This window comes from Carassius gibelio, chromosome A4, assembly GCF_023724105.1.
Source record: "Carassius gibelio isolate Cgi1373 ecotype wild population from Czech Republic chromosome A4, carGib1.2-hapl.c, whole genome shotgun sequence".
Lineage (NCBI taxonomy): Eukaryota > Metazoa > Chordata > Actinopteri > Cypriniformes > Cyprinidae > Carassius > Carassius gibelio.
In genome coordinates, this window is record NC_068374.1 from 496,969 (window position 1) to 518,646 (window position 21,678).

The 21,678-nt window shown below is 36.0% G+C and overlaps 1 protein-coding gene across 4 annotated transcripts in view; it reads right to left on the reverse strand.

The window, feature by feature from the left end:
• Positions 1-295: 295 nt before the first annotated feature.
• The window catches only part of LOC127966472 (NACHT, LRR and PYD domains-containing protein 12), a 30,269-nt gene continuing 8,886 nt past the window's right edge, over positions 296-21,678 (reverse strand). For 2 of the 4 annotated variants that reach the window (XM_052567482.1, XM_052567472.1), the window contains 6 exons: positions 18,696-18,809; positions 16,599-18,494; positions 14,401-14,574; positions 6,518-6,691; positions 6,270-6,316; positions 296-3,440 (listed from right to left, as the gene is read on the reverse strand). In XM_052567482.1, coding sequence (XP_052423442.1) covers positions 2,914-3,440; positions 6,270-6,316; positions 6,518-6,691; positions 14,401-14,574; positions 16,599-18,494; positions 18,696-18,809 — 2,932 coding nt within the window. In that variant the 3' untranslated portion in view covers positions 296-2,913. Of the gene's footprint in view, positions 3,441-6,269; positions 6,317-6,517; positions 6,692-6,720; positions 8,439-14,400; positions 14,575-16,598; positions 18,495-18,695; positions 18,810-21,678 lie in introns of those variants that run through there. The other 2 variants (XM_052567490.1, XM_052567498.1) reach the window with 2 other exon arrangements.

Consider the following 21,678-nt stretch of genomic DNA (forward strand, 5'->3'; position numbering starts at 1 on the left):
TTCTAATCCAACTTTTTGCTACTCTTTTCTTGAATAATGGGTACAGCTTCCATTAAGCTGTAAACAATCAGTAAAGGCTCTTTCTATGAAATCAATAGTATGTTTAAAACACAAACAACTGCGTAGAATGAGGTGACATTATTCTACTGTCCCTTCAACCACTGGAGATTAAAATGTTCCTTAACATAAGAATTACGCTATATTTCAAAGTGCCTTATTTAGTCATTTTGATCGATAGAAATATATTATATTTTTACCTGCCTTAGAAACTGTAACATGGAGTCATGAGACATTTGGATTAATTTGCAGTGTTTATTAGAGAATGGTCAGACAGGCAGAAATCAGATAACAGCGTCAAGTATATAACAGGATATACAGAATCAGAAACGATACCAGGCAGAGGTCGGGGCAGGCCACAAACAGCGTAACAGGATCAAAATGGCACTGGTAAAAAAAAAAACAGTCTATACCCAACCCTATTCCAGAGTGGAGTGCCCTCTACTGGAGTTCATGGGCACTTCAGCTGACGATCGTGACAGAAACATTCCAGTAGACACTGCTAATGGAGATAATTTTTTTTATAGAGATTAAACGGTTAAAAGGGGGAGAAAAACTAAAGATTCTTCATATATTCCTATGAATTCATGAGTGGGATATATTGTTATTAAATCTGGAGAGATCACAAATGTGCCCTATATGCTGTTTTTTCTTTCATACTGTTACAGCAGAATACAAAGAAAAATTAAATCAGAATGAAAAGAATGCAGTGACAAAAAGAAGAAAGAAGCCACTGAAAATAGCCCTGGCCATAGATTAGCCTATGTGATGCCATGTCACATTAAAAATAACAAGCGTATTCTCATGACATCTGAAAATAAAACATTATGGTCAATTCAGTCAAATTCACAGGTAAGTATGCTTTAATTGTAGCATACAGTAAATGTAAGAAACATTGTTACAACACGCTGCACAAACAAACAAATGTCTATTAAGGATGATGCAATGGACAGCTCATTGTGTATGGTTCATTAAATAAAGATACAATGGTAAAGTGCAGTTAGTTACAATTAAAAATATGATTTCATTAGATCAGATTTGTAACAGCACTTAATGCTGTGACATGAATGACTAAGTGCATTAAAATAGATATAATTGGCAAATAATTAGCTGGATTTAGCCTTGATCTTACCATAGTCTTTTATATCCTAGCAAAAACTGTTGTAATAATCCATGTAGAGCAAATATGAACAAGAGAACCTACATAGACTTATTCAAGTGTGATGTGATTCTTCACTGGCTTGTTATGAAAAACATACTGCCCAAGCTGGTTAGTCCTGTATGATCTAGTTAAACTGTATGAAAGGTAATGTTTCATTTTCAGCATTTCATTTAAAGGGGACATCAGATGCAAAATTTACTTTTACATGGTGTTTGAACTAAAATGCGTGTTGGCAGTGTGTATACAGAATTCCTCTACAATGATAAAAATCCACACAGTTTTTTAATCTCTACAAATCATAAGCACTTTCTTAGATCAAGACATTCACAGATTCTTGGCAACATCACTTTTTTTAATTCAATTTTTTACAAGGTGAACATTGGAAATTAAATTTGACATGCAAAATGTAATTGTATTATCAGGTAAATACCGTTTATTGTTTTATATATTAAATATTTGTGAATTAAAATAAAACATTAACATATTTAGGATTTAAGCATATGCACAATGTTAAAATTTATTAAAATGGTCATTGGCATAGAAAAGTGCTTAATGCCACATCAGGTTCTGAGCAGATATACGCATTTTTCTATGAAGCAGAAATTCGGTGTATTGCAGGTTTTTGGAAATGTAGGCTATTCTTGCTGTTAGCCATTCTCAAGTAAAAAAAATGCATCTGGAAAGACAACAGTATGGAAGACCACAGACTCATGATGTAGGTAGATAAGTATCAGATGTTTATTTGTGCCAGCCCCCTTTTGATACTAATGTTAGAAAAAAGACTAAGTCAAGTAATGTGTGCCAGTGAATCTCAACAGAAAACCGTTTTAGTCTAGGGATAGACAAGGAACGATGAACAACAAACATCTGGAGAGCCTTTGAGGACCTAAAGCCCTAGTCACAAAACCAAATGCTGAGGTTTCATAGAAAATCAAAAACTCCTCTACATAAAGGGGAATTGTATTTGTGTAACTGTATTGTTGAATGTAGTCCCATATTTCCCGAGGGTGGAGGACATGTTTTCTGTTCCAGTTAATTCTCCTGTAGCTTTGTTTGGCTCAACAGCTAATCTTTTGCAAAAACTACATTTGATTGTCTCAGCAGCAGGTGAAATCTAATCCCATTTCAGAAGGTGGCATACTGTTCCAGATCATTTAGCAAAAACTGATTGTCTCAACAGCAAGTGATAACTGGACGTGCATACGAAGGTGTAATGCATTTCCTGTTGAAAATATAAGTTTAGCCAAACAAAGCTACAGGAAAATTAACTGGCACAGAAAACATGTCCTCTATCCTCTGGAAACATGGGACCACAGTTATAGAGGTTATAAAAATGACGCCCAAAATAAGTAATTTGATGTTGAAAAGACATCTACAAAACATCCACATTTGGTCTATAAATAGCCCTTGCACAGAGGTCAACATTAGACGTGCAGAAAGCGTCGAAAAAAGATGTCGCCTGGTGTTACAAAACAACCCCTTCAATGGACCGAATTTGGACATCCGAAAAATACATACTCCGACGTCAATGCGCAGTGGGTTAGGTCTTTGTAATGTGTTTCAGCAATAACATTTCTAACATTTATAATGTGTTTAGAAACAATTCTTTAAATTTTACACAAACTCTAATTTAGTTAATTCCTCTTCTGTTCTGAAAAATTGTTGGGCAGTTATTTTCTTTTCTTACATGGCTATCAAAACTGACACAGGGACACAGAGGCTTCATAAACTCTAATTCCAGCATAGAGGGGTTCAGTGAATGTGGTGTTGAATGTGTATAAGTGTGTTAGTGTGTGTGTGTCAGAGATGCTGTAGAAGGACAGAGTGCCGGCAGACCAGTCCAGATACACTCCTACTCTCTTAGAACTGCATGAAGGGAGAGGTATGTCTTTGTTTTTATTATTGTGCCAAGCACTGTATCTGTTGGCAATACAGAAAACACACCATGACATTTCATTATACCCAAATCTACTCTGATTTCTTCCTTCCCTGTTGATTCCTTTGTATGTCATTCCTATGTAACTCCAGCCAGTCCATTCAGCCTCCCAGTAACAGCGTCCAGAGAAACTTTCCTTAGACAGAACCTGCTCATAGTGTTTAAATCTCTCAGGATGCTCTGAATACTGCTGTGGCTGTTCCACATACGTCAACTTCCTGTCATTTTCAGACAGAAAGAGACGAATGTTTGCTGTGTTTGGATCCAGTGTGAGATTGCATGCATCTGAACACAAGAAGATTACAACAAAATCAAATACACAGGGATGTTAAAAATGGTTTTAGTTTGATTCTCTGGGAAACAAACTTCAATTACACACAAAATGCAATACAGAATCCTTTAAGTGATGAAAAGCATCGTGAGAACAGTCCATTTGCCATCAGTGACACCTCAACATCATGAAGCGACAAGAGTACTTTTTGTACATGATGAAAACCAAAATAACAGTGTGTCTCTCCAAATCAGTGTAGCGCCATTTTAGCAAATCTGAGCTGTACGTAAATTGGCGTACGCTCTTGTATCAGATTTGTTAAAATGGCGCTACACTGATTTGGAGAGACTCAGACAAGATATATTGTTGAATAAAGTAATTATTTTTGTTTTCTTTGTTAACAAAAAGTACTCTAGTTGAATAATAAAATTACAGTTGAATCATTGATGGCAGATGGATTGTTCTGACGATGCTTTTTATACTTGCATAGACCTTGACACTTTTATTGGTTTTCATCCAAAATATCTTAAATTGTGTTCTGAAGACAAACAAACCTTTACAGGTTTGCAACGACATTGGGGTAAGTGATTATTTTTGCAGTGGAGTAACCCATTAAGAATCTCGAAGTATTCAAAAGGGGAGGAATAATTTATTGTGCTTACAATTCTTTATAGGCTTCAACCTTCAAATGTTTACCAAATTTCATGATTATCCAACATCTACAACATAAAATGTTGTTGAATTTTTATTTAGATTCTTGAAAAACCCAAACCACAGAATCAAAATTCACAAACTGTTTTCATAAATGATTTGAGATGGCATTTATATATATATATATATATATATATATATAGAGAGAGAGAGAGAGAGAGAGAGAATTTAAATTATTTAAAGAATAATGCAGTTTTTAAAATTATCTTTTATCAGATTTAACAGGTGATGGTAACATGTTGAAGAACTGTGCTACACTGCTACCTTCTTGCCATAAAATTTACCTGTAAGAATTTGGTAATAAATTGGGTAGTCACTCAATGACTGAACAGTGTTGGCTGACAATGCTTTTCCTGTGTGCTCTGGCCTGTTGGATCTCATTGAATGCCGTCGCATTGTTTGGGCCAATTCAGCTTGTACTAACAGCATCGGGCCATCAGTTAAGGAGAGCTCTTATTGGCTGTTCAATTTAGTGAATGAGACGAAGTGCAAGAATAAAAGCAATAGGAGCAAAGCAGTCAAGACGGCACAGCCAGCGTGCTGTTACAATTCTACATCATTGTACCTGAGTGTTTCTGGGTGAATATTTTAATATTAACATGAGTGAAGTGCATTAAAAATGGGGTAACACTTTGTTATTATTGTCATTTATGAATCATCAACAAACATATGATGCTTAACTGATTAATTGTTAATAAATATTCACATAGCTAGAAATATGAGAATGTTCTTGTTAATGTTTACTAATGAACTTAATAAACATTACCTAATGATTAACATTTGATTATTTAATGTAAATTGAAATGCTTACAAGTGTGACTAAACTTTCAGTTCATATTATCTTCATTTGTTGGACTTTGTTGTGCAGACCTCCATTTATACATCTTAACAAATAATCTATTAATTATTTGTTCATATTTTTGGCAGTACCCAACCTGCCAACGTGAAAACTGTTCATCATTTGCCAATGTTTATAAGTGTTTACTAATTATTAATACCTTTATGAGCAGTCATCTCAATGGCAAAAAGTGTCTAGAAAAAAACTAAATTTATCCCATTCACACATCTTTACTAATCATTTATTAATTATTTGTTAACGTTTTTGCAGTAGCCAACCTAAAGTTGAAACTATTTCTAATTTGTAAATGTTTATAAATGTTTACTAATCATTTAATATATTTATGGGCATTGGACTTATGTAATGTTTGTGTAAATGGTGGCTGGTTAAGTTAAGCTAAATGCTTGTTAAAGACATAATTAATTGTAATTTTGGTGCAAAAAAGTTTTTTAAAGCCTCAATACTAACATTAGTATACTACTGTTCAGTATGTCATTAAACATGATATTAAATAATTTTTTATACATTTATCATTTCAAATGCTTAGACTGAACCATATTCCCTTATAACAATCAAACTGACCACTGTTGACCCTTTAACCAACACTTAAACCTCCACACATCCAAACCTGTCCCTAACCTTACCCATATCACACCTCAATAGCAGTGTTGTACCTAAAGTGTTGTACATTTACAAAAGCTTTTAACCATCTTGTAACATCTATTAAAATAATTTGTAGATTTTTGTAAGTGCTTGATCATATAGAAGTGAAAATTGTATGACATTTGAATTTTAACTTAAAGAAATAATGATTTGTTTGAACATTAATGTTTAATAAGCTTATTAGTAAATATTAACAAGCATATTAACATGTTTCTAAATCTTTGAATATTTTAACTAATGATCCAATCTTAATTTAAAGTGTTACCCAAAATGGTAAGCATACACTGCTTTGCTTATGGTTTATGTATCTGCAGAATGCAGTGCTGATATCCCTTTCTGAATAACAAATATAGAAGAATATATATTAAAAAATATACAGCCACACAGGTGCAGAATTCTAGCTGAGAGTCGGCTGTAATCCATTCAGTGTAGTCACGACAACACGGTTTGCTTTCATCAACACTAGTTCTATGGCATCAGTTTAGTGTGTCCCTACCCAAATACAAGAAAACGTATAAACGTTAAGATTGGAGTATATGCCTTTTATGGTCTCAAGCTTTCTTCACTGCTGAACCTATAGACATTGTTAAGAAATAGATGTATAAGAAAAAGAGTGAGGTACAGGACTTACATTTTTTTAATCCTTTTGTTATCCTAAATGCTTCTCCATGGTCCAAGCTATAGAGATACAAATGCACAAAGTAGATCATAAATATTTGTCGGACATTTTAATTGCTGGTGAATAGATACAAAAATATGGTGTAAATATGGGATAAAACAATCTACTCTGGGAACCTGACATGTTTGCAACTAATAACTTCAACACAGTTAACAATCTATTTACACAATAGATAAATTAGGCATCATAGCCTCACATACTTGAGTATCTGCAATGAGCAATTTGGATCCTCCAGTTTTTCAGATAGAAGCTTGACTCCTGTATCTCCCGGGTGATTATAGCTCAGATCCAGCTCTCTCAGGTGTGAGGGGTTTGATGTAAGAGCTGAAGATACATAACCACAGCCTTTCTCTGTCACCATACAACCTGACAACCTACAAAGGGACAAAATAAGAGATAAGGAAACACATATAACATTACACATTTGTAGAATTATATCAAAAAAGCTTTTACTCTTGAGGTTTTTGGCTCTTTTTTCTAGTTAATTGGGAGAAAAGTGTATTTATGCCCCTGGGTGAAGGTCTAGATGCTCAGTTTTTGAGGTCATTACATTTTAGAATCACAAGGGCTCACTTTGCTTATTTAGGGCTAATTATTCCTAAAAATGTTAGTTTAAGTTTTCACAGAAGCCTTGAATTAATATAAAATATGTTTAGATAAACTGAGGGCTCTTCCGTTATCTTAAATTGGTTGGATCAATGTAATCAAAAGGGTCTCTTTACCTCGCTTTGTCACGGTTCTTGAATTCGCTGGCTCATGCTGTCTGTGTTTGTTTGGTTGTGTTGGAGGCATGGCCACTGATTACCACTCACCTGATCACCACCTACTGCTGCAGTCACTTTCACTGGCCTATATATGTGCTCATCAAACTTCCTATCTTTGTCAGATTTGTGATTCATCCTGTCCCTGACTGTCCTGTTCTCGCGTTATTGTTCTGGTTCCTGTGTTGTCTTCATGGTCGTTCCATTCCTCGTGTTCCAAGGAAGACTGGTTGCCCATCTGCATCCCTATGATGCCAGGCGAGGACCATCGTGCACTTGTTCCCGTCTGACCTACTGCTACAACTGTTTTCTCAATAAAGTACTGAGATTTCAGTCGCTACTGAATCCTTCTTATTTATCCTGACAGAACGATCTGACCATCGATCGATTCAGCTAGCGCGGCAGAGTTGAGAGAGTTCTTGGTCTACAACAAGGCTCGTATGGAACATCAAGAGGAGCAAATGGCAGCTACGGGTTACGCAGGTTTGCAGCACACCAATCACCTTCAACAGCTTTGTGTACCCAGTGCACAATCCACACTGCCTGTTCTTCCCACCCCTCAGAGAAGCGATCGCCAGCATGAGCCTTGTTTACTTGCTGCAGAAGTGTATATCAGTGAGCCAAACTTTTGTAGAGCGTTTTTGACTAAATGTGTGTTATTCTTCTCTCTTCAGCCACAGAGCAGTCTAAGATGGCCCTGGTTATAATGCTGCTTTCAGGATGTGCGGCTCTGTGGGAATTGGTGGTGTGGGATAATCAAGATCCCTGCTGTACCATTTACATTTATACATTTATTCATTTAGCTGACGCTTTTATCCAAAGCGACTTACAATTGCTATATATGTCAGAGGTCGCACACCTCTGGAGTAACTAGGGGTTAAGTGTCTTGCTCTGGGACACATTGGTGTCTCACAGTGGATTCAAACCTGGGTCTCTCACACCCAAGGCATGCATCTTATCCACTGCGCCAACACCACCCCTGTTCCTCGTTCAGATGGGTCTTCAACCGAGCGTTGACTGGGCGCAAGAGTTTTGTCAGGGGGGCAGACTCGTCTTGGACTATTTGATCCAGTTCCGCACCCTAGTGGCTGAGTGCAATTGGAACAAGGAGGCGCAGTGGGACATGTTCCTGCATGAGTTGGCCGACTGCATTTAGAAGGAGATTTTCACGCTGGAGCTTCCCACGGATCTTATCGGTCTCATCGATGTGGTGCTTCGGGTGGACGCACGGTTACAGCGAACTAAAGGGGCATACTCATCAGGTTTCCGAGTTCCTGGGGCATTACAGTACCAGCTTCAGTAATGCTGTCGGTCCTACGTTCAATCATGAACTCATGCAAGTCGATAGAGCTCTGCTTTCCTGAGAGGAGAGAGAGAGGGGGAGGATGAAGGGACTCTGCCTCTACTGTGGAGGATCTTGACACTTTTTAAGGGACTGCTCTGTAAAAGACCAAGCCCGGCATTAGGACTGAGGTTACTGTCAGGTGGACTGGCTTCAGCGAAACCCTCATCATCAACTCTCCTCCTGGTAAGACTGCAATGGGCAACCACGTTCTATCAGTGTCAAGCCTTATTGGACTCGGGAGCGGATATACTGTAGTAGTGGAATTATACAAGCCTGTCTAAATGATGAGGGAAAACACCAGTAAGGAGGGAAGTGTTAATGATGTGAGTGTAGGTACAACTGCAGGAGAAATGACTTGAAGGAGATTAGATATAATAGGATCAAGCGGACAAGTAGTAGGATGATTAGAAAGGATGAGTTTGGAGACTTCTGCTTCAGAGAGTGAAGAGAAGGATGCGAATGAGTGTGTTTTTGCTGTTGATATGTGCTTGACGGATTGTGGTGTGGAAAATTGTGCACGTGTTTAATTTTATTAATGAAAAATCTAGCGAAGTCGTCAGCTATTAGAGATGGAGCAGGAGGAGGAGGACAAAGAAGTGAGGAAAATGTTTTAAAAAGCATGCCAGAGTTTGTTGAATTATTAATTTTGTTATGGTAGTATTTACTTTTAACAGTGGAGACATTAGCAGAAAAGAAGAGAGGAGAAACTAAAACACATTAAGGTCAGTAGTATTTTTGGACTTGTGCCACACCCTTTCAGAAGCTCTAAGCTTAGAACGGTGTTCGCGTAGAACATCAGATAACCAAGGGGCAGAAGGGGTGTTAGAGTGGAGCAGAAAGTATCAGTAGCACTGTTAGCATCCAAAGATGCAAACAGTTTAGGGGAAGGAAGTGAAGATGAAACCATTGCAGATAGCTGGGAGGGTGAGAGTGAGCGTAAGTTACATCAAAAGCTGACATGTGGAGGGGTAAGTGATGTGTCAGGGACCATGCTGAGGCTAAGAGTGAGGAGGAAGTGATCCGACGTGTGCAGTACATGATCAGTGGAGCAGTGTCGTGTGTAAATAAGGTCCAGTTGGTTGCCTGATTTGTGAGTAGCAGTAGTTGACACTTGGTTAAAATCAAGAGAGGCAAGCAGATTGCGGAAGTCTGCAGATATTGTTATTCGTTACCTGTCCTTTATTTTGACAAATAACTTCTTGGGGATTATATATTTGTCTGTACACTGATTAAGAAATTTTTGCGTGTTTTATAAATACATTTCTTTATTTTAGCAAAATGTGAGGCACTGTATAATTTCGCTCCCATTGTTTAGGTCTAATTAAAACAAGAAGTGAATAAATGAAACCTGCACGATTTAGCTAAATCCTTGAAACTCTAAATTAATAAAATTTAGATTCTGATACAGCATGCTTTGTAAGTATACTGTTCGAACGTAAGCCAAGGGAGAAGAACTCTCAGTGTAACACTTTCTGTTTGTTTTTAGCCATGCGCTAAGGACTGTACCGACTTTCTGAATGAGCATTATCTGCTCTGTGCTTCTTCATAAGGCTTTATTCGCTGGGCCTCATCAGCTGCTGTTCTGTTTTGGGTTTGTTTTTGTTTAGTTTTTGGTGTGCTGTTCTGTCATGAGCGAGTCGCCTCGAGTGAACAGCTGATCGAATCGTCTTGGGTGAACCGTTCTAAGTGAGCTGTTCGAGTGAATCATTTCAAGTGAACTGTCCAGTGAGCGATAACTCTGTTTTCGTGATTTTGTTTGAGTTTTTGTTGTTTCCTTTTTCTAGTTTATTTCATTATTTTGTTTAGTATTTTCAAAGAGTATTTTTTTGAATCTGTTCTTTTGAATTCAATTGTATTAGTAAATTTACATTTTTGTTTTGAATTATACTGATGCATTTATGACAATTTGTATTTTTTTTCCATAACACTGCATTAAATGTTGTTTTCTTTGTTTGTTGGCAGGGCCTGGCACCCGGGGGCAGACGCGTGACCAATTAGGTGGCAGGGTCTTCACTGTAGTCGATGTCTTCTCTGACATGAGTCGTGGAATGTGTGCTGTGCTGGTGTGTGTGCACTGAATGGGGTGCTCTTCATAGAGGTGATATCTTGAGACTGCCCTTGGGTACACCCAGGGTCCTATGCAGCCAACGTTAGAAATTAATAAATTGAAGAGTGATTGCTGGTCAACACCTTTTATACAACAGGACTCTCTTTTTAACAATTAATAAATTGTATGTTTTTTTTTTCAATCACCTATGTCTCTGACTCCAACTGTGGTTAGGATCTGTGTGTGCCTTATCTTAGGGGTTATATCAAATTCTTGGGGCGAAATCCCCCAAGTGGCGTAGTTGGAAATAATTAACTGAATTGAGCGTGGGTATAGATTGTTCCGCCCAATGTCATAAAATAGAACCGTCACTCCCGAGCGCTACGCTACATACAGAAAGCTTGAAATGTCTTTTAAATGAATCAATTAAAAATGGAAGTATTAGGCTATGCAATCTGTGAAGGTTTCATTTCTCTCTAAAGGTGCGTCCATGTGGAGAGAGTCAGCATTGTGAATGTCATCTTGCAGCCGAAAAGATTTCTTTTTTTATTAATAAATTATTTAAATGTCTCCTTTTTCACAATTATTAGGCTACTTCTTCATGTGCTTCGTGGCAAACTTAATCCATGTGCATGAGCGCGGAATATATTAAGGCTGGATTATTCATGTAAATTTAATACAAAGCTGCTATTAGTTGAATAATGACAAATTAATGACTAGTAACTAAAAAATCTTACATGGGGCAGACCTATTAAATACCCTCTAGACATGTCTGTTAAAGTTTTTAAAGAATTTTATACACGTTTGCATAAATTCTACCTTCAGAGAGATGCCTTAACATTGAATTTTCCTCTGAAACACAGAAACCTAAATTTAAATAAAATTGATATTTTATGTCTTGAGAATGGCCAACTTTTCTCTGTGGATATTGTTGCTGCTGGTTTGTGCATTGCAAATACACACACACGCACACAAAAACAAAAACAAAAAAAAAAAATATATATATGTCTCAAAAACTCAAAAATGTCTCAAAAACTCGAATGCATGTCTATTCCCATATCTAAAATACGTTCATAGACGGATACTTTACTGATACCTGCACTCTGTCTGGGATTTAGAAAAACATACAGAGATGGTTCAATATATTGCTAATGAATAGTCTGCATTCTGTGAGAATTTAGATTTCACAGAATGTAGAAAATATTGCTTAGACAAAACAAAATTAAAGCAACAGTTTGCATATTTAAAAAAAAAATACATTTTTAGTTACAGGTACACTCCGACTTTTTAGGACTTTAGCTTATTCACAGTATCCCCAGAGTTAGATAAGTCCATACATACCTTTTTCATTTCTGTGCGTTCTGTAAGTGTTATTTGACGCACCCACCGCTAGCCTAGCTTAGCACAAAGACTGGATGTAAATGGATACTGTTAGCATAGTAATCCCAATAAGTGACAAAATAATGCAAACATTTTCCTATCTACATGTTGTGATCTGTATAGTCACAGCATGTACAAATATCAAGGCTATATAAGACAGAGACCATTTTTAATCTTATAAATACTGGGAACTATATTCTCACTAGGCGTAGGAGCACAGCTTACGTTACTTGGGCGGAGTGGCTACTTGGGCGGAGTGGCTACATGGGCGGAGTGATTAGCGCAGCACCCGAGACACGCCGTGGTGAGGAACAGAGAGTTCGCTCAGAGTTGGGCGGAGTAACTCTGGGGGATACTGTGAATAAGCTAAAGTCCCAAAAAGTCGGAGTGTTCCTTTATGGCAACTTCCTCTGAATTTAAATTATAATAACTAATAAACTATATTGTGCTAGTAGTCAACATTTTAAGTGGATCAAAACCTTTCTTCAACGTTATTATAAAACCAAACAATTTGTCCTAAAACCAAAATGACGAGTTATTTGTCCTATTGAAATATGCCTGCACTCACAGCAGCCCTTCTCTTTTTAATCATTATATATATATATATATATATATATATATATATATATATATATATATATATATATATATATATATATATATATTCATTATATTCATTATTTATTATATTCATTTCTCAGCCCATATTATTATTTTCACAAGACCATAATAGTAAACTATCAAGTGATAATTAATCATTATTTTTGCTAAATCATTGTTATTTGTGAACGTAGGCATTTGAGGAAGGCTTTATGAACAAGCGGAATCCTCCGTCAGCTGCTCCCAATTCACAGCGAGCAGCTTGCACTAAATGACCTAGCTTCACCGTCCAGTTTTATTTTACAAAATCAGTTTGAGGCAAATACAATTTACTGAACATGAACAAGGCAGGAAAACATTCAGTCTACCTCTATGAAGACATATTTCATTGAAACGGTAAAATGTCACAAAGCATGTTATATAACCTAAATGGACTTGTATCCGAAGACCTTGATTGCATGTTAGCATAAAACTGACAATATACATATATTTTTTAAATGAACAATTCCTTTTTAAAATGGGACAGCAACCTTTATATCAAACATTTTTAAATCGTCCACAGCTGTGCAATGTGGGAGGCAGGTTCTGCACTGGAGTGCGCGAAGTGAATGTGCATGCACAGAGTAACTTCCTGATGCAATGAAAAAAAAAACCCACTGGATAAAAACATACACGAAACTTGTAAATAGTTAATAATATAGCCTAGATAAGGACATGACTGTGTTCCTAAGTATATATTGTAATTTTTTTTTTTAACGACGGTAACACATTTTAACCCTTTGAGGTTTAAGTGTATTTTTAGGGTCTGGAGAAGTTTTGTCATGCCCTTACATTTTTTTTTTTTTTTTTCAGTTTCTTAGTCAAACCTTACTGTAATCAGCACAAACTGGGCTATAATAATAATAATACTAATAATAATAATATGTAAGCTGCATGTATGTACATGATTACGTTTTTGAGAAAAAAAAAAAAGTAATGCGTGGTTAGTAAAAAAAAAAAAAAAAAGTTAAGTAACTTGAATAAGGCAATAAGACACATACATTGGCCCCCGGGACTTTTGACAACTGGAGCTTGTAGTCTAGAATTTTTCTTTCTAAATTATGTGAAAATCATCTTGTTTACTCACTCACAGAAAACAATATATACATATATAATTATGTGTTTGTAGTTTATTTAGAATATATTTAATTATCCCACAACAAAATTTAATATTCATTTGCGAGTGCAGTTTATTGGGAACAATCAAAGCTGACTTTCAAGCTAAATTTTTTGCATCATTACTGCAGTCACACAATCCTTCAGAAATCCTTTTAACAAATTAATATTCTACGGAAAAAAAAAAACATTTATATTATTATTATTATTTATATTATAAGTATTGTTATTATTAATGTTGATATGAAAATTGTTTAAGGTTTTTTTGGGGAGGGGGGTGAATTGAAATAACAGCATTGTTTGTTACTTTGATACAGTTACATTTATTTTGTACATTTATATTATTTACATCAGGCTTTTGAATGGTATAGTATTGTATATTTTTATTGAAACTTCATAATGTTTCACTTGATTATACATTTAGTCAGGAATTATAGTTTGGAAAAAGTGTAACTAGTAAAATGTTTACACATTATGTGAAAACCAGAACAAGTATATATATATATATATATAAAGAGACTTACTCATGTTTATGATCTCTGCTGAATAAAGTACTTCATTCTTTTTTTTTTGCTCCAAGCTCAAAAAGATTTGTTTTTCTAAGATTGATGCTTCCAAAAAAAAAAAAGTGTATTAAATCTGGGGCCTTATACTCAGGTATCTTTTTAAGAGTTGAAATTAGTTTTATTACTTGATATTTAAAGTTTTGTTTATGTTTGATTAAGTATGTCCTTAAGATGTTTTTTCTTTCATTTACTGTAAACACACAGATTAAATCACACAAATTTTACCTACCTCAATATCTCCAGCTGACAGTTTAAACTCTTCAGTCCATCAGAGAGCAGCTTCACTACAGAATCCTGCAGGTCATTGTTACTCAGGTCCAGCTCTCTTAGGACAGAGTTTGGTGACTGAAAAGCTGAAGATACAATTCCACATTGCTGAGCAGTGAGGTTACAGTCAGCAAACCTATAAAATAGTAAGCAATTTTCAGATAACAACATATCATAACCAGACTCTTCCATAGTATCAGTTTTCTTACCTGGAGACCTCATTATTTCTTAGAAAAAATTAAAAAATTCTGACACTAGTTAACCTGCAAAAAATCTGTTTGAAGTTTATAAATGTTACTTCAGTGGAGATAGTATCAAAATATATATAGTATTATCTGATATCAGTATGTTCATACTTGTTTGAAAATTGATGGAAAGAAACGTAATAAAACAAGCATTACAGAAATCCGTACATACCAAGATTTAACCTGTTCGCCTGCACCCCGACGGCCTCATCCTGAAAGCCTCTCAACTCGCACGTGTCAGTGTTTATGGATATATTAAATGAAATGGAACAAATTGAATCTTGACAAACTATGTATCATTATAAAGATCTAAGCCTCAAGCATCGACGACAGATCGCTGTTTTTCAAAGGAAAGCTTATAAAGATGTATTTGCTACATTTGTGTAAGCAGTACACATAAAAACATGAACAAAGGAAACGCTGTACATACCAGATCCATCTTAATAACGAGTCATAAACACATCCACAGCTGTAAATCCCGGTTTAGTTAGAAAGGTAAGGGTCCACTGAACGACATCTCATGAAGCACGTTTAGTCCAATGAAGCAATAACGTTGTAATATGGATCATAATTCCTTTGTTTACGTTTCAGTTCTTCAGCGACAGAACTGTTTGTGTCCATTACGGAATAACTCACGGTCGGAAACTGCGTCTTGGTAGTAAAAACACGGCATGGTTTTGCAGCGTACAGTGTCACAAACAGAATATGGCGATCCACCGGAAAAAATAAATAATGAAAGATAAGTGAAAGATAGTATATTTGAATTTGGCGCTCACTCCTGACATGCTCTGATGCACCTGTCAGCTGATGGAGGTGGAACTTACAGCGATCGCCTTTTTCTTTGTTTCTTTTAATTTTCAACAGTTTTTATATATGTGAGAGTGTGTTTTATGTTGAATGTGAATGTATCTGCATGATTACCATCTGTTTGAGTGCAAATCAGCTTGCTATTACTGTATGATCACGGCTATCAAACTGAACACGTCTATATGAATAGAGAGAGTGGATTATTTACTTTATGTTATTACCATCTGTATAAGTGACCATCAGCACTTATTTGCATCGTAATTCATTGTAAAAGATGCATTTATAGCAATGGTGCTCAGGATGTTCTGTAATTGAATAACAAAGGTAAATCTTTTTTTTATTTTTCTTATTATTCTTATTTTTCTTACTCAAATTATTCTTATTGTATTTTTATAGTGCTCTAATAAATCACTTATATGATGTCTAAGTTTCTGTCTAGTGTTTTATAATTGAAAAAAAATCTATGCAGTGGTATGATTACTGACTAAATAGTTTGTAGAAGCCTTCAATATTATCGGGAAATATAATTTCTTATATTTGGGGGGTGGGGGGTGTAGACATAGTCTCATAAAAATATTTGCAGGAGTCTCATTTTTCATGATATCTTATTCAGATTTGAAATAGAAACTCATGAGACATTTGTCTTTCAACCCATTACTTTTCTAGATTGCTCCAGGACTCATTTCATGTATTTTTATATCAAATAAAAAAATATTTGGTAAAAAGTGTGGTAAAAAAAAATTCAAGGCACTTCAGTGTCTATAACTTTTAATATTTTTTAGCATTATCAAATCTGGTTGATAAAAAGTAAAGCCCGAAAGACACCAAAATTATGTTTGTAACACACTGAAGTATGAAACTGTTACAATTATAAGTTAGGTAGAGCACTTTCAGCTGTGAGTCCCACAATGGGGGGTGGTGCTGGCAAACAGGTTTTAAGGTAAAACAAGATTTGAGTAATTTCTGACTTTGTAATACTGTGTACCACATATACAGCAGTATGAGTAGCTTAGAAAGATCATTTAAAAATTGTGTGCCAAATATTGAACATCACTCTGCAGAAACATATAAACACTTTTTATTTATATTTATAATATTAATAACTCACAGAGCTTTTCTGCAGTTGATCACAGCTGGTATCAGTCTTCTTCTCCCCTCATTTGATGTGTTGTATTTCTTGAGGTTCAGTTCATCCATCACCTCCTCTGACATCTGAACTATGTAGGCTATTGTTGAGCAGTGAGCAGGAGTGAGTTCCTCCTCTGAGTGTTTGTCTGATTTCACAAACTCCTGAATCTCTCTGGACAGAGTCTGATCTTTCACTTCCAGCAGACAAAGGAACAGATTGATGGATCTTTCAGTGGAGAGTCCATGTCCATCTTTGATCTTCTCTTTAATGTACTGTGTGGTTCTTTTGATGGTCTCTGAGCTGTTCTCTGTGTGTGTCAGTAGATCCTGTAAGAGTCTCTGATTGGACTCCAGTGAGACACCCAGCAGGAACCTCAGGAACAGATCCAAATGTCCACTCTCACTCTCAAGGGCTTTATCTATTGCTTCTTTATGGAGACTATGAACAACATCCAAAAACTGTGGTGTGTCAACATTTTTCATTACATAAATGAAAAACAAATAGAAAGCAGCTAGAAACTCCTGAACGCTCAGATGAATGAAGCTGTAGACTTTCCTCTGATGAATCACAGATTCCTGCTTAAAGATCTCTGTGCAAATCCCAGAATACACTGAGGCGTCAGTGACGTCTATGCCGCTCTCAATCAGGTCCTCCTCATAGAACATCACATTGCCCTTCATCAGCTGTTTGAAAGCCACTTCAGCAAGTTTCACAATCACTTCTCTGTTGGACGGCAGGAGTTTCTCTGGATCTCTCTCTTCATACTTCTGCTTCCTCATGTTGATCTGAATCAGCAGGAAGTGGATGTACATTTCAGTCAGAGTTTGAGGGATTTCTGCTCTCAGATCTTCTTCCAGGAGCTTCTGAAGCACAGTGGATGAGATCCAGCAGAAGACGGGGATGTGGCACATGATGTGGAGGCTTCTTGCTCTTCTGATGTGTGAGATGATTTTGCTGGCTTGATGCTCATCACTGATTCTCTTCCTGAAATATTCCTCCTTCTGAGGTTCAGTGAATCCCTGAATTTCTGTCAGACGGTGGATGTATTTGGAGGGGATCTGATTGGCTGCTGCTGGTCTGGAGGTGATCCAGATGAAAGCAGAAGGAAGCAGCTCTCCCTTCATGAGGTTTGACATCAACACAGCCACTGACGAAGTCTTAGTTACATCACAAATTTTCTGAGAGTCTGAAAACATCAGTGTGATTCTGCTTTCATCCAGACCATCAAAGATGAACACAACTTTACACTCCTCATAAATCTGTGAGTCCAGATCTTGAAGTTCAGGATGAAAGTCCAGCAGAAGTCTATGAAGACTGTACTGATGATCTCGGATCAAGTTCAGCTCTCGAAATGGAAGCACAAACATGAAATCTACATCCTGATTGGCTTTTCCCTCGGCCCAGTCCAGAATGAACTTCTGCACAGAGACGGTTTTTCCGATTCCAGCGATGCCTTTAGTAAGAACAGTCTTGATCTGCTCTTTCTCCTCTGATCCTGCTTCAGCGGAGGCTTTAAAGATGTCATTGCAGTAGATTGGAGTGTCTTGTGAGTGTTGTGTTCTGGCTGTTTTCTCCATCTGTAAAACCTCATGTTCTTCATTCACTCCTTCTCTCTCTCCCACTATGATGTAGAGATGTGTGTAGATCCTGTTCAGGAGGCTTTCATTCTCTTGGAGTTTGATTACTTCAAATAATCTCTCATACTTATTCTTCATGCTGGTTTTGTGCTGCTCTTTGACTCTCTGCATGTCTCTAGTGTCCAGTGTGTGTTTCTGAAAAACTGATTCAGTTTTGTTCTGCCTGATGCAAGTCTGATTGTGCAATGTAGAAGGTGGCACCGATCTGATCGTCTCACGTGTCTTTCCCTTGCTGAAACTAGAAAGAAAGGAAAACCAAAACAAAAATACAGTGTTTTTCGAGATCTTTACAAATCAATAGGTTTCCAGGTATGATATCCAAATGAACCCCTGTGCAGTGCATGTTGCATATTTTGGAATATATTTAATGTTGTTTAATTTAATCTAAGTCATTATTCATGTTAGATGCACTACTGTAAAAAAAACTGTTTATACGAACAGAGAATCAGGAGTCACTGGTCCGTCACAAAAGATAGGAGGGTCCATCATGGATGTGTTACTCTTCAGAGACACACAGCTTGGTTCTGAAAACTCTGACCTCCATCTCTTCCTGCTGATACAAAATAAACAAACAAAACATAATTTTAAAGCATTAACTATAACATAATACAGTGAGATATAAACATATTTAACCACATTCCTGGAGGCCCCCAACACTGCACATCTCAATTTCTCTTTTGCTTGACACACCCATTTCAGGTCTTGGAATCTCTACTAATAACCAGATGACTTTAATCAGGTGAGTTTAATTAGAAAGAAATGCAAGTGTCATCATTATCTTTAGGTCACGTCCCAAAAACATTCAAGCTGTTTGTTATTAATCTCTTATTAAGAAAACTATTTCCTAATGACCTGGCAAATCACGGACCCCTTTCAAATAATCTGTTTATGTCTAAAAGTTTAGAAAAAGTTGTCTGGTCAATTGTGCTCATTCTTGCAAAAAAATATCCCTATGAATATTTTCAGTCAGGTTTCAGGCCACCAATATAGCATAGAAATTGCACTTGTTAAAATTACAAATGACTTGCTTCTTGCATGAGATCAAGGCTGCATCTCATTTCTAGTTTTACTTGTGCTTATCTTAGTGCTGCGTTCGAAACCATAGATCATGACATATTCATAGATCGATTACAAAACTATACAGGTATTCAAGGGCAGGCTCTAAGATGGTTTAGATCCTACCTGTCCGATCGCTACCATCTTGTTTACTTAAACTGGGAGTCATCTCAATTAACACCAGTAAATCTGTCCTAGGTCCCCTTCTATTTTCAATATACATGTTGCCCCTTGGTAATATTATTAGAAAATACAGAATTAGCTTCCACTGTTATGCTGATGATACTCAACTATATATCTCAACGAGACCAGATGAAACTTCTCAATTATCTAAGCTAACAGAGTGTGTTAAAATATAAAAGTTTGGATGACCAATCATTTTCACTTGTTGAATTTGGTAGAGATGCACCGAATGCAATTTTCTTTCGACAGTTCCAATTTTTTGTTAGTGTGATCTGCTGATACCGATTTTTGCCAATTCCGATTTCTCTTGCTAAGAACTATAATTGACAGCATATACAAACAAAAATCTACTTTTCTTATCAAATGTATATATATATTTATAAATCAAATTTAATTCTGTAGTCTTCATTGTATATCGGTCGGCCGATAGATCGGGCCGATATTTGTCCATGTTTAGTAGTGCCGATTTAAAGTCAGGCACGTAGGCGGGCAGCCCTGTGTTATTGGCGCGGTGGAAAGTGCTGCTGCTGCCACTGCATGTGAAGCACCCTAAGCCAAAACTTTTGGAAGATTCAACAACAGACTTGGGAGATAAAAGTAGTCAGAGAATTTCACTCTGTAAATGGAGTGGAGAAGTTGGCAGCTCTTACAAACACTGCAGCGTGACGTTACCAAAGTAAACTATCTCTGACGTTACTCCGCCCTGCTCACAGACAGCACTGCGCTCGGAGAGACAGCTGTCCTGGAGCTGCCCAGAACGGTGAATAACATTTGTTCGGAAGCATGGTTTGATGCAGACAATAACCAGTTTTCCATCCAACTCATTTGTATTTAGGGATGTCAACATTTGATAATTTCCATGATCGACCGTCGTTTAAATTAACGATCAAGTGATAACCTTAATTCTGCAAAATGCGTCTGCAGCGGTATTATTATGTGCAAAAGCCACTTGGAAAAAAAGCTTTCTCACACGAATTAAATGGGTTTTAGTCTGAATAAAAGTGTTAATAAAAAAAGACAAAACGTATGATTATTTGTCTTGTTTTTTTTTTTTTTTTTTTGCTGATCTGAAAAATGATCTGATCCATACGAGGAACGAGCGAGCGCGGGTTTGACGAGATGTATTTGGAGGTTATTGCTCACGTCTCGTTCTGCACATATCCAAATGTTTCCATATTCGCAGTGTATCTGAATGTTAAACTATAATATATATATATATATATATATATATATATATATATATATATATATATATATTTATTTATTTATTTATTTATTTATTTATTTATTTATTTATTTTTTATGTAAACTAGACGGAACAAATCATCCTCTTCACATAAGCAAAAACGTCCTTGGCATCACAGCAGAGAGGACCGGTATACGGTGTATTTAAACTGACCAGTGTAACTTTTTAAATGTTAGGTCGACGGTACTTTATTTTAATAATGAACAGACTGCGAAGTAAGTTTGATATTAGAATTAACTTTAGATGTTCTGTGTCATTTATACCAAACACAAATGTTGCTGGTTGCTAGTGTGTTTGCAGCACTACTGTTATTTATTTTTTTATATTTTTCAGTTTAATTGATTTTTATTTCTAAAATTGTATTTATTTAAATGTATATTTAAGTTTACATTTATGTTCCAACAAACTTTAAAAATTCTACTTGATAAATGTAAATGCTCTAAAACTTATGTAAATGATTGACATATATATATATATATATATATATATATATATATATATATATATATATATATATATATATATTACCTGTTTTATATATTTAATACTTGGTCAGTTTATTGATTTGTTTGGTTAACTTTGGACACATTTTTTATTTTAATACCGTGCAGTGCACAAAATTAAGATTCGAGAGATGGTTCAAGTCAGTGCTCAATAAATGATGATAAGTTTAGAAAGGTTGTGCATCCACTTATTATTAGTGTGACATTTTAGAATGCAAATCAACAACAAAGGAAAACTAAGCACCCAAATAGCAATAATAAAAAGTTGATGAACGCATATAATGCAATGCTTTTGCCTCAGAATTGGCCATTCTATTAACAAACAAAACCATCCATCATTCGCTGGTCAAAAACCTTGTTAACTCGACTTAAACTTGAATGTCATGTTATGTTTAAAATGTCTGAAACAATACCAACACTGAGGATGCAGTGTT